Genomic DNA, 13,183 nt, shown 5'->3' with positions numbered 1-13,183 from the left:
CCCCGTTCATCAATTGACTGCGAAAGTACTGATGCACTTCATTATTTCCAGTACATGGTATAATGTAACTCGATGTGTTCGTGTTAATTGTTTAAGAGTTTATCGAGTTTGTGTACATCAAAAAATAGACGGATTTATTTATTTGAAGGAGACGAGAAATAAAGAAATTTGAAGCTTTTACGTATTAGAGGTGACTGTTTATATTTTATCTATGCGCGCGCGCGTGAAGGTGTATGTATGCGTGCGTATATGTGTGGACTTCATTATCTTTTAATTAAAACTACAAGTCAATAAAAACAAATTTACAATTGCAAGCTATAATAGAAGTGCCAATAATTATTCTGTCACGAAGTTGCCATCAAGTTGTACATCTTTCTTTTTTTAGGCGCTGTTTTTAGAAAAATCATTATTCCAATATCAGAAATCTGCTATTTTACAACTTAACTGTGATGGATGTTAAAGCACAATTGTACTTTCAAAAATTAGCTTTTTCCACAATATATTTGATTTAATTAAACTATATTAAATAAAGAATCTTTGATGACAAATAGTCTTTGATCAACAATTCCTCTGGATATGATTACTTGTCTATTTATTTTCTTGAATTGTTTAAGAATTATTATATAATTTATAATGAGAAAAGTATTATAAAGTTAATTTAAGAAGAATTCTAAAAGGATCGTACATTACTGTTGTATAGTGATTTGGTCGTTTATATTCTCCGCATCTACAAGACTTTGCAATCAATAATGTCGTACTGAATAATGCAGTAATTTAAAAGCACATTTAATTCAAGATGGATTCGATAATGAGCTTGAGGTGCATTTAATAATATTATGAATTATTAATTATACAAGCGTTCGAAGAATGCATTGCTATTTTGATAGAAATGTGCGACATTGATTGTCACAAGTCCGCAAGTGATTTAAATAATTAACCATGTAATAAACATACAACATACCAGACAATAATTAATTGATAATGAATCGAGATAACTGTATACGAGACCAAACGAAGTGTATGTAGTCATTAGTGTTTTGACATCCTTTGTTGTCATGAAAATGCGATTAGTGCAATGGTCAAACAATTATTCCGATTCCGTGCGAACGCAGTGACTTACATATGGCGTTGTGGATTTGATCAGTATTGAATTTGTTACGATATAAAAATGAATTGATTCGAGTGAGAAGAATACTATCCATAATTAAATTGATAAAATGGTTATTGAATATATTTTAAAACGGAAGTAAATTTGTTGTCACATTATACAATTTTGGCTTTCATGCCTTATTACTGTTTCGTTATATTTAAAAAAAACAAATTTTTTTAGATAAAGGAATGTGGTATTTGCAATTTTATGGTTTTTCCATGCTGTTATTTGCCAATTCTATTTAATGTACATATGTCAGTTGTAATGTTCAAACTAGAATTTTGAATGCACTTGTTTGTTGCATAAAAACGATATTTTTGTCAGAAAGATATTATCAAATTATATAAATTTTTGTCAAATTAATACAAACCAAAATGTATATGTATATTTATATGTATATGTATATGTATATGTAAAATGTATATGTATATGTATATGTATATTTGTGAATGATATATAATAGTCGAATGTAACTTCGATTTCCAAAAAATCAAGCTCCAAGCTTCAAAATATGCAGAGTGTAACAAACATCGCAGAAAGTGAGAAGAAATGTTATAGTAATTGCGTTTTTAACTATAATTAAAATTAACTATTTTCAAGTCAAAAGTAAATAATATTAAAAGACGTCATTCTTTTATATAATACAAATTAATAATATTAAATATAACAAAAAAAATTTTTTTATTAGCAGCAACAGTTAAATATCCGACTGTAAATCATATTTTTAATATTTTAGCGAAGAAATGTTGACATATATTATGTCTCTCTATCCGAATATTTATATACTTCATCTTTTATATATTACAAGTAAATAAATAACATATGGATCAATGCAAATGCAATCACAATAACATTCTGTTACATTCTGTATAGGCAAAATGTATACATATTTTAGTTAAACTTGCATTTGAGATATGTATATTTCTTCCGAACGACTCGACTTTTTGACGGTGAATAACTTATTTTTAACATTGTCAGTAACTAACAGCGAGTTACCTGCCGATATAATTGTACTTGTATTACTTGTATAACTTCATTCGATCCTTGATTTATCTCGCGCTGCGCTTCGCCATTACGATCATTATAATATCGCGGGTAGCGCGACGTGACGATATTTTAGATATTCTGCACAGAGAGTGCGAAGCATATGTTTGCATTCTATTCTTTTTGTACACGAGAATAGTCGTGGGTGTATGTTTGTCCTGGATGGAGAACGGAAGGTGAGTCGTGATCTAGATAATTTTGGATTAACGTTTATTTGAAAGTTGTTAAACGCGCAAGTGTTACGCGACGTTGCGCGGTATACATAAAATACATTAACATATGTATGCATGATATTATGTACAAATAACGATATTCGTTTAAAATAAAGTCGTTTAAAAATATACTGACAACATTCCTACGCTCTAGGTTGCAATTGCACACACAATACGGTATATAGTATAAGAGGTATGTAGAATAGACCTCTCTTATGGTACATTGCGTCCAAGATTCTACAATATTTTAAATACATGTGATTGACATAAATCTTTAAAAAATTATCTTTTTATTTTATATTCTAAACTAAACTTATATGTAAGAACGTATATGAACTTTATATCTCGTAAACTTTTCTGCATTTTTTTTTCAAAATCCTTCATAATATTGAGATTTATATTTGTATTCTATATATTTTAAATTTTTAGTATTAAAAAAATATTTCTTAATCAGGCATGGTTACACTTTGGTTTTCGGCGTTTAATTGGATTACGTCATTCATTCTCGCGCTCTCGTTACTGACTAGAAGCTTACGTATATAAACAAACATATTCAAGCAGTATATATCATATTTCTTATTTACAAATAAAAATTCTCTTTTTTAAATCAAATTTTGATCAAATTTTTCGTGTACAAAATATCAACATCACTTTCACTTGCCTCATGCAAATGAACGGAGTCAATCAAAAATTGGTCGAATGTCTCCCCAGTTTCGAAGCGATTCAAATGCTTACATGCGGATTACATCGTGATTTTTCAGTCGTTTTAGGAAGATCATTTGCATAGGCCGATCTCAGAGAGATGCTGTAACCAGATGCGAATCGTGCTCTTCGCTGACAGGGGTCGATGGAGCCTCAGTGATCGGCGTGGGTGGACCCCCGGTGCTACATTGGTGATCCGTCGTGCCTGTTGCACAAAATAGTTTTTATGACAATGCTATAAATTTTATTTTTACTTTGTCTTTTATCTTTCAACAGCTATAATCTTATTTTTCCAACTTTATTTAATTCGTTGTATTTTATTTTTTACTATACAACGATCTTATAAAGTTGATAATTAATATTTACTTTTATATAAGTAATTTTAATCTATATAAATCTTTTTTGTTAATACAATTGTTGCGGCATGAATAAAAATACGTAAGGCATTATATTTAATTTTTAATTATTCGTATATTGTCTCACCTGTAAAAGAATTGGAGCGGCTTCGATCCGGCCAGCAGATCCTACAGAGGGGCTTCAACAATCGAAATCTTGGCCGTGGCACTCGCAAAAGTACGTAAATATATGGATCCAGGGTAAAGTGAATGCATAAAAGAATATCGGCTACGACATGGAAGATGCGAATGCATTTCCGTACAGTGACCGCCGTTTTAGGTAACTGCAGCGCGAATTGAGCCAATGGAATAGAAATCTAGATAAGGAAATAAAAACAATTTAGCAATTTAGAGTTTAATATTAAATTAAACTAATAAATATTTGATTTAATTATTGCAGATAAAATATTACAAAGAAAAATCTTCAAGAATAGAGAGATGCATTTGTGTGTGCAACTATTATTAAATCTTTTTTTTACAAAAATTTTTATAAATAAAATAGATTATATATATAGATATATATATAACAATAACGTTCCTAATTTATAGAAAAAAATATTTGTTGAATCTATTTATTTTGCGAATTAATTTTCTCTACGCGTAAAGTTTTTCGTCACTTGGCAAAACCGTCAACAGGATGAAATCACTTCAGAGACGAATAGAATATTGGCTCGCGGATGTCTCGATGGCTTGTACGTGAAACTATTCTCAAATATCCATCATTTACCCTCGACCTTCAGTTATAGCGGAAGCGCGCGATATTTTTGTACTGGTTAGATGTAATAAATAATAATGATTATTATTTCCTGCAAGAAGATGCTCACTCTAAGTCAATCAATTTATTTAAAAATACAATGTAACTATTTACGTTCTATCAGACTATTTATTTGATATTAATATACTCTTCACATTATCTACTTATTACTAGTAATCGTATTGTTATTATATTTCCTGCTATTTCTCTTTCTTCTTATTATCATTATTACTTATAATTAGAAAATTGTAGCAACAGTTTATATATCTATATTTAGTAATTTTTTCATTTTTTATCTTTAAATAATATCTTCTTTAAAAAAAAAATCTTCTCGATAAAAACATTTTTTATGTCATCGAATGACATATGAAAGCGTCGAGAATCATTTTGTTATAAAAATCTTTCATCTCTTCTTTCATCTCAATGCTATCAAGATTAAAATGGACGAGCATAAACGTCGTAAATATAACAGAAAACATTCGACTAAAACAACACTTTGCAGGCAAATCACATGCAGGCAAATGTCATGGACGCTACACTATCGAACTCCTGGATCGGAACTGCCGAAAGTAGAATCTCGTGACAAAAATTTCTCAAGGCTACATGCTATAGTTACGACGAGTAATGTACTAGTATGTGAAAAGGAACTTGTATTTCAACCAAGGACTTCCCTCTTAACTTATACAAGAGAGGAAAAATGATAACCATCCTTCATGGGAATTACGTAACGATCTTCATTCTACGATTCGATACTGTTTACTGTCTAAAGATAGACATCAACCTACATCTATTACCTGAAACCTTCAACCAATCCTTACTGCATGCATAAGACACGTAAAAGATCGATTTAATTGATCTGTTTCCTCTTTTGCTTTGACTGCTATTTTATTACTTTTAACTGTTAGAGTCTGATGATATAGATAATCGTGTATGAAATGGAAGGACACATCAATGAATGTGTATGATATATATTCATGCCTTTTCTAAATATAAAAGAATGATAAGAAACAGGAAAATACTTTAAAAGAATAAAAGAATATTATTTAATTACATTAGGTTTTTTTACTTGATAAGATAAAATCTATTTTCTGTAATTTATTATCTTACTGATGTATTTCTTATCATTATTTTACTTTTTACATTAATTATTTATATTTTACATTAATTATTTATTAATTGCTTTTTTACCCAGTTTATTATAAATTTAAGCTATAATACATAATTATAATTAAGTCGATAAACTTACCATTTGTGGCATCCAGCAGATAACGAATGATATCGATAATACAGCCATAAGCCTTGCGAATGCTCTTTCTTCAGTCGTAGCAACCATTTCCGGTTGATTTACTGGTCTGGCTACGGTCAGCAAAGGTTTCGCTCTTGATGAAGCTCTGGAGATTCTCCTAAGGGCAATTGTACGACGACTCAGTTTACTCAAGGCCCTAGAAACCGCCAAGTTGCACCAGACAATGGACAAACACAAAAGAGTACCTATAATTGAAAAAAAATTTAATATTTATTAGTCTGAAAATAATTCTTTTACAATTGGATCTTTTTTGCTAACCGGAAACATAATTATAATTATATTTATAGTAATTATTATGTAAATGTTGATGTGTTTATAGTATAATTAACAAAATAAATTAATCTACAAAATAAATAATGTTATATTTTGTTAATTATTAATAATTCTTTTTTTTTATTATCTTATCATCTATGCTTACCAAAAACGAACCATACATAAGCATAAGCGATATCACTCGGCTCGGTAGCCTCTCGGTAACGCATGCATTGTTCGCCTTTATAATATAATCCGAAGCCCATAACTGGAAGACTAGTCATTGCCAATGCGACCAACCAAAGCGCCAACATACAACGCACAATTACCGGATACGTCACCTGCTGGAAGATACATGCGTGTCATCCATTAAGATATCGAGATACGACGATGCGGGTATCGACTCCTTGCTGAACTTTTGATTACGATAGCTATACAAATTGAAGAAACCGGGAAAAACCGGCTTCGGTGTAATTTATTTTGCCACAGACAAAAAAAGGATACAAAAACTAGTAATCTTCATTTATAAATTTGTTTACAAACTTTTAGTCATTTTTGTTTCTATTTGTAAATCTGGAGAAATAATTTCATCTCTTCTTTATAAAGAAATATTTTTTAAGAAAATTAAATGCAATCTTTCATGAATAAGAAATGCTGTTATTAAATGTGCGTTAAGCCTTAAGCTCAAATCGCTAATATTGAGTCTTAGACATTCATCTATATAGATTAAGAATTTTCTATGTATTTAAATAATACAGGTATAAATTATAGACCATAATATATATTATAGAATTATAATATTTTTCTGGAAAAATCAAATTTGATGTTTCAGATTTACATCTCAGATATCTTCTTCTTTAACAACCATGTAGATTTTTTAAATTGAAATTATTAGATTAAATTCCTAAGGGAAACTTTTGAATTTATTATCTCCCGATACTCGCATAAATCTTCTATGTTACATGATCTGGATTTATGCGCTCGCCAATTCTTTGCTCTTCAGAGGCCTTTTGGAAAGGATAGAATTTTATCAAAGAACCAAGAAAAAACCGAGATATCAAAAAAGACCGATAATCTAATTATCACCAAATGATAATTCGTCCAATTTTATCATGTATTGTAACATGCGGTCTCATGACACATGACAACCAGGATAAGATGAAAATATACTGATGTCTAAAGTTTTGTTAAGTATTTATAAGTAGGTCAACATGCGAAAAATATACGTTCGTGACGCCTTGTTTTGAACTACGAACCACGTCGTTCAAAGCATTTCGAAAATATCGTTTCGCGTAAAATCTTACGAAATTCTCAAGGGCAATTGTCTCTTAAAATCGATGAAAACGGTATTTGTATCAAATTAAATTGTCCAAGATTGACCAGAAATCATGCTGGCGTCTGATAAATCTATCGATTCTTATTCGTATGCGTCTTTATATCAGTTTTGCATGATCCGTGCGTAGAGCGATATCTCGGAACTATATCGCAATCGAAAACATGACCTATTTATTAGTCTTTTAAGATATTTAAGAATAATCTTTGTATGTATTTATAAATTTAAAATTTTATTAATCTACAATCTACTATTTTCGTGTTTTTATGAACAAACATAGATTTAAATAACGCGCGTTGCAAATTATTACTTTAATTTAATAGCATTTTCCTGAGAATATTTCGAATTATAGGTGGGGTTTTCTTGGAAAAAATAATATTTGATGAAGGGCGACACATAACTGTAGCGGTAATCATCTCCAATTACTTGCAATCTTGGATACTGCGTCTGAATAAGATGATCACGCTGTGTAAATTGACGTCAGCTTCCATCGTTCCGCGATCAATACTTCCTCAATTAATGATCGTGAAATTATTCGAATTTATTAATTTGCCGAAACGGCATTTCCTTGTAGTCTTAGTAATCCTATATCAACACGCAGTTGTATTTCAAGCAAAAATAGATTTCTAACTTCGTCGATCAATCGTTCTCCCTCCTTTTATTCCATCTTTATGGTAAAATACGGTCGTTCTATAAGCGTCTGTCTTAGCTTTGGAGTGGCACACGTGTATAAATTTTCTCACACGCGTCAGTTTGTTCGGATTAAACGAAACCATGTCGTAAATTATAACGTGCAATTTACTTTGGTAACACGCTTAGTGCGTTAACTTATGGTCACAATAAATATAAAAGAGAATCCGTTTCTCTAATAGATTACACACGATCGTACAATTTCTTTATTTTCTTTATTTAATTTGCATAAAGAAATTAACTAATTCATTTTTTTTCTGTATAAAAAATTATCTGCAATTTGTAAGTACATCACCATTACTATATTATCTTAAACTTAGGCTTACCTTTTGGTAAACAAAAGGTCTCGTCAAAGCTAACCACCTCTCCGCCGCCATGACGATGGCGACGCAGCCGCTGAAGAGACCAAAAAGTCGCCAAACTACCCGCAGAGAACAAAATATTCTTGTGGATGTCACACCGTCCGCATAAATTGTAACATACATCTGTACCAACATCCCCAATAACGCCACAAGATCGTTGGTTGCCAGACAACGCAGCATCAACAGGTGCTTGCGATTTCTTCTCTGAAATGAAACAAATTTATTCATTCTATTATTTTTTACTATGAGGGTAACACATTTTTCGCTAAAACAACATTAAGTTGACAAAAACATATTTTTGCTATTATATGTAATAGAGAAATAGAGAAATTTTTTATATGAAATTATTTATATTAAATAATTTATATAATTTATTAATAAAATATTGATAAATTTGTATTTAACAAGAAAAACAATTATTTTTGACCAAACCAGCAATTTATTATAACGTTCACATATATGATGTTTCGACTGTTGTTTTTGGTCCTTCTCACTTTAAAAATAAAGCGAAATCATAAATACAAAGGAACACAGATATCAAACCATAAACTAAAAGGAAAGGATCGGTACCTATGTCATAAACTTAAAAATAGCTGCTCGAAGCATCTTATTAGTTACGAATTTTTTCCCGGAAATTTATATCTAAAAGATAAATTAAAAATTAGTCAGAATGATAACACCAAAAAGTTTTTAGATATGAATTTCCGGGAAAAAACTTGTAACTATTAATAAGATGATCCGAGCTATTTTTAACTTTATGACATAGGTACCGATTTTTTCCTTTTTGTTTATGGCTTGATATCTGTGTCTCTTTATATTTATGATTTCGCTATTTATTTTTAGAATGTAGAATTGATAAGGACCAAAAACAATGATCAAAACTTTATATGTGAACGTTATAATAAATTGTCAGTGTGGTCGAAATAAATTGTTTTTCTTGCTAATCACTACTGACGAAGAAAATAATTACTTCGGTTTATTTGTATTTATTTGTTTATTAAAATATATTTAATATAATTTTATATTTATTGAAAACTGTTCTACAAAGAAAAATTGTAAAACGTTCTAATAGTATTATATATAGAAAAGGTTTAACTTTTTGTCGGTGGAATCAAGTTTGGATCGATCATTGGACTTAATATACCATCAGTGATCAAACATTAAAAAAAGCATTTTTATTTGTTTCGCGTAATCAATATTTGGATTTAATTAAATGGCATTATTCTCAAAGATATTCCTAATAATATATTAAGATCTTAATTTAACTAACCCAGCTAAAAAGAAAATATATTAAATTTGTGTATATTAAAAAAAAAAATACTTTAATAATAGAAATATAATAAGTAAGTCCCTTATTAGATATACTTTCAATTATAAACTACAAACAAATTTATTTTGAGAAAAATGGCATTATAATTTATGTAATATATAATTTCTTTAATATTTGTTTTATTAATAACAGTTATTACAATATATTACAAAAACTCATTAATTAATACATTATAATAAGCATATCTACTATAAAAATTATATTAATTAATATGAAATAAGATCATTTATCAATTTATTTATATTAATAAGCTGAGAAAATCTTGTGAATTACCTTGTCCCGATGGAAAAGTATTACCAGGGCAGACACGTTACCAATGACACCGGTTATGTAGACGAGGGTCAATATAAGCTGAGATACAAAAGTTACATGTCTCTTTCGCGCAACACTTGTCCCTATGTTAGTCATCATCATCGTCTTATTAAACGCAAAAGTTAATAAAGTATCGTTCTGCCAGTTATCCGCCAACATGATTACGATATGTGGTTTTAGGAAGATACGTGGTTTTCGGGACTTTCCACTTATTTATTGTTTCCTCAATTTCGTCGAAGAACTTATCTTAATGTGACGTAAAGCGTTACTATAATGAAGTATAGTATCCAGTATACAGTCACAATGGCCTGACTTTATCAATGCAGACAACTGACATTCACATCAACTATAATCCGATGTAAATCATCCGTAACTTCTTTTTAAAATATGTCGATTTCAATTCTTACTTTTCTCATGCGTGATTATTTTTGTTCAGTTTAAAATATTAGCATCAATCGTATTGTATAATCACTTATGTATATATATATATATATATATATTTTTATAATATATATATTTTTCAAGTTTATATAGATTGGCACTATGGATCCAAAGAAGATGGATAGAAATTTCTTCTGTCATCTACAGAATGCTCATTACATTACGTTTACGCAGTCTCAGTTCGTTGCACTTTTGTCTTCACGTTCTAAAAGGTATACAATAACTTGTTGTTGCTACTTGTATAAAAATTCTTGTATAATGATTCTTGCATGTTCAATATTTTTTTGCAATATTTGCAGCAACGTTTTCAAGAAGAATAATTAAAATAGGATCAACAAGATATTCTACATGTCTGCAAAAGTATAATAATTTATAATAGTTACTACATACTAATTGCAAAAGATAAAAACCAGAATTTAAACGCAATTAATGACAAAGATAATTAATTCTGGGGAAAAGATTAAAATTGAGAAGGCTCTGAGAGAATTGTGGATATCGCAATTAAAACTTCTTAACAATGAAGGATTATAATATGATAGAATGATTTTAAAGCTTATTAATCACAAAGCTATTAAAGCAATCTAAAGATTAAGATTACAAAAATTTTAAATGTTTGAGAATATTATTTCTAATAGTTTAGTTTTATAACGGAATTTTATAGTGTAATATTTACGCACAGCGTGAAAATTCCGAACAGTTGTATTCACAGCCAATTTTAACAGTCACTTTTACGATACAGTTATTGTAAAAATCTCCAAATATTTTGAGATTCTGTAATTCCTCGAATTTTTTCTAATAGAGATTTTAACGCGGAGGAAATTGCAAGCTTAGAAAATCGCATCTCTCCGTAAATTCAATCCTTGAAGCTCTTCCAATCATTCGCCGTCTCATCTGAGATTCTTCAAGACGATAATCTTGCACGGTTTCGCTTGAATCGTTGTCTATTAATCCGGACTTTTAATCCGATTTTCGTATCGATAAGCAACGCCGATCACCCGTCGCGCTCTTCTCGTCGCAGGAAATCCTGGAGAGCCAACGATCGACGACGCGAACTTGCGAATCTTTCGATTGAAAATAGATAGAAACGAGAATTTCAGAGGATATCAAGAGATTCCTTCGATGAGTGGAGTCATCGCTTGACTGATCGTACCCACGCGGTAGGATCCAGTTTTGTTTACTCCCGAAGACCGACTTAATCGTATTGGCGCCTGCGCGGAGTCTTCAAGAGTAATCGTCCAGAGAAGTCATCCATCATATATTTATTAATAAAATTCATCAGAAGCGTCACCGACGCAAACGTTAGATCAGAGTACACAATTTAATTAAATTATTATACAATTATTTTCACGAAATTGTTTGCGTGCTATTTTAGTTTTGATAAGTTTTAGAATGCACGATATTATTTTATCGAAAATAATTGTGAGTCAAAATTTTAATTTTATATCTTCTATTAATAGCAACTAGTAAGAAGACGATATACTAAAATCATTTATGTGAGTAAACAGTTTGCCTTTCGGTGGATGTCTCGCAAACGGATTCAAGCAAATTCCAATTCGTTGGCATGCGGATAATTATGAATAATGTATGTTACACGTACTTTTTTGTATACAAGACGACGCACCAGTCAATAAATAATTTCAAGCACGGAAACGATAATGCGCTAAACAAACGATGCAGAACACAATGAAATGCATTCCTAGCAAGGAATGGCAATAAACTTTGCGCGGATCTGTCAATATCTCGGTGCAATCCAACTGTGATAGAAAGAAATATATCTAGTTTTGATTATCAGTCAAGAATTAATTTGTTAATTTCAATAAATGTTGATAGAAGAATTTTTTAACAAAATACGTGTTAAATAGTCTGACAAATAAATGAGCATTGCAGATCAACTGCATATAATTATGGAGTCCCGCTATATAAAGATCACGACAAAATTAAAATACTAAAAGATAAAGAAATCAAGTTTGTTTTAGTAAAATTTATGCATTTACACATCTACGATGTCATAATAAATTTTTAATTTTCTCAAGTAATTTCGATTTAGTCACTTCTTCTCCTCTTCTTGTTTTTTTCTTTCGATATTTTGAACATATTACTGTCTGATTTGATGACTTATTTTAATTGGTTCACATTATATCAATTTATTTAATTTTGTAAGATTTGTCATTTTTTTAAATATCTTATTTCTTATATCATTACAATACTTATATAAATGTTGCTAAATTTTGGGATTACCAGAAATATATCGGTATCCTATAATCATTAAACACTGTTAAAACAAAGGTCATTATGTTATCTTTATGCTATTCATGGAGTGGTTATTATTAAACTAAGTACGCATATTACACGAGATTTCACAGCTCATGAAAATATCATGCGGTGGAAACCAGTATAAACGGTATCATTTACATTGTGGAGTGTTGATCAGTTTATTGATGTTATCGCAAAGATTTTAGTGTCTGCTTTAATCCTCCAGTGTAATATTTCAATAAAGAAGACTAATAATGTATCTTAATGTACTTTTATTTGCAGCGATAAATACTTTAATTAAATTTCTTTTTTGTCTTAGATTACAATATCTCAATATAATCCAGAAAAAGACTTGTACAAAAAATAAAAAAAATTACGAATCAAAATAAAGCGAAATGATAAATTCTTAATATAAGACTTTTAATAAAAATTATGTTTAATATGCAGTAAGTAAATTTTTAAATTTTATAAAATGTAATAAAAAATTATAAAATAAAGCACTTATATAAAACCGTAAATGATAAAACAAGAAATATAAACATTGTTAAAAATATTCTTATGGTAATTCTTATTTCTTGTTATAAAGCAATTCTTTTCTCATACAATTACTAACAATTTGTCGTGAGACGTTAACAGCGCGAACGAAT

General features: G+C 29.7%; 1 protein-coding gene across 3 annotated transcripts; it reads right to left on the bottom strand.

Annotated features, from left to right (window-relative positions):
* Positions 1 to 2,387: 2,387 nt before the first annotated feature.
* On the bottom strand, positions 2,388 to 11,410 carry LOC112463868 (prostaglandin E2 receptor EP3 subtype). 3 transcript variants are annotated; one of them, XM_025030530.1, is made up of 7 exons: positions 10,961 to 11,410; positions 9,804 to 10,635; positions 8,165 to 8,404; positions 5,982 to 6,159; positions 5,504 to 5,748; positions 3,592 to 3,820; positions 2,388 to 3,313 (listed from the first exon to the last, which is right to left on the bottom strand). In XM_025030530.1, exons 2-7 carry the CDS (start codon positions 9,999 to 10,001, stop codon positions 3,201 to 3,203), a joined length of 1,203 nt encoding a protein of 400 aa, XP_024886298.1. In that variant the 5' UTR covers positions 10,002 to 10,635; positions 10,961 to 11,410; the 3' UTR covers positions 2,388 to 3,200. The 3 variants fall into 3 exon arrangements, with proteins under 3 accessions (XP_024886298.1, XP_024886300.1, XP_024886299.1); XM_025030532.1 differs by having other exon boundaries at positions 5,982 to 6,156; XM_025030531.1 differs by having other exon boundaries at positions 9,804 to 10,488.
* Positions 11,411 to 13,183: the final 1,773 nt, after the last annotated feature.

The sequence above is a fragment of the Temnothorax curvispinosus genome, unplaced genomic scaffold (genome assembly GCF_003070985.1).
Source record: "Temnothorax curvispinosus isolate PA1 unplaced genomic scaffold, ASM307098v1 QBEX01013717.1, whole genome shotgun sequence".
Taxonomy (NCBI): Eukaryota; Metazoa; Arthropoda; class Insecta; order Hymenoptera; family Formicidae; genus Temnothorax; species Temnothorax curvispinosus.
Note: the sequence above shows the minus strand (reverse complement) of the source record. Positions and strands in the feature narration are given on the sequence as shown.

Coding starts and splice junctions, on each gene's coding strand:
- LOC112463868 (XM_025030530.1), bottom strand. CDS start 10,001: ATGTTGGCGGATAACTGGCAGAACGATACTTTATTAACTTTTGCGTTT. Junction 3,821..5,503: donor TCTGCTGGATGCCACAAATG/GTAAGTTTATCG, acceptor TTCCTTATCTAG/ATTTCTATTCCATTGGCTCA. Junction 3,314..3,591: donor CCGCTCCAATTCTTTTACAG/GTGAGACAATAT, acceptor TTTGTGCAACAG/GCACGACGGATCACCAATGT.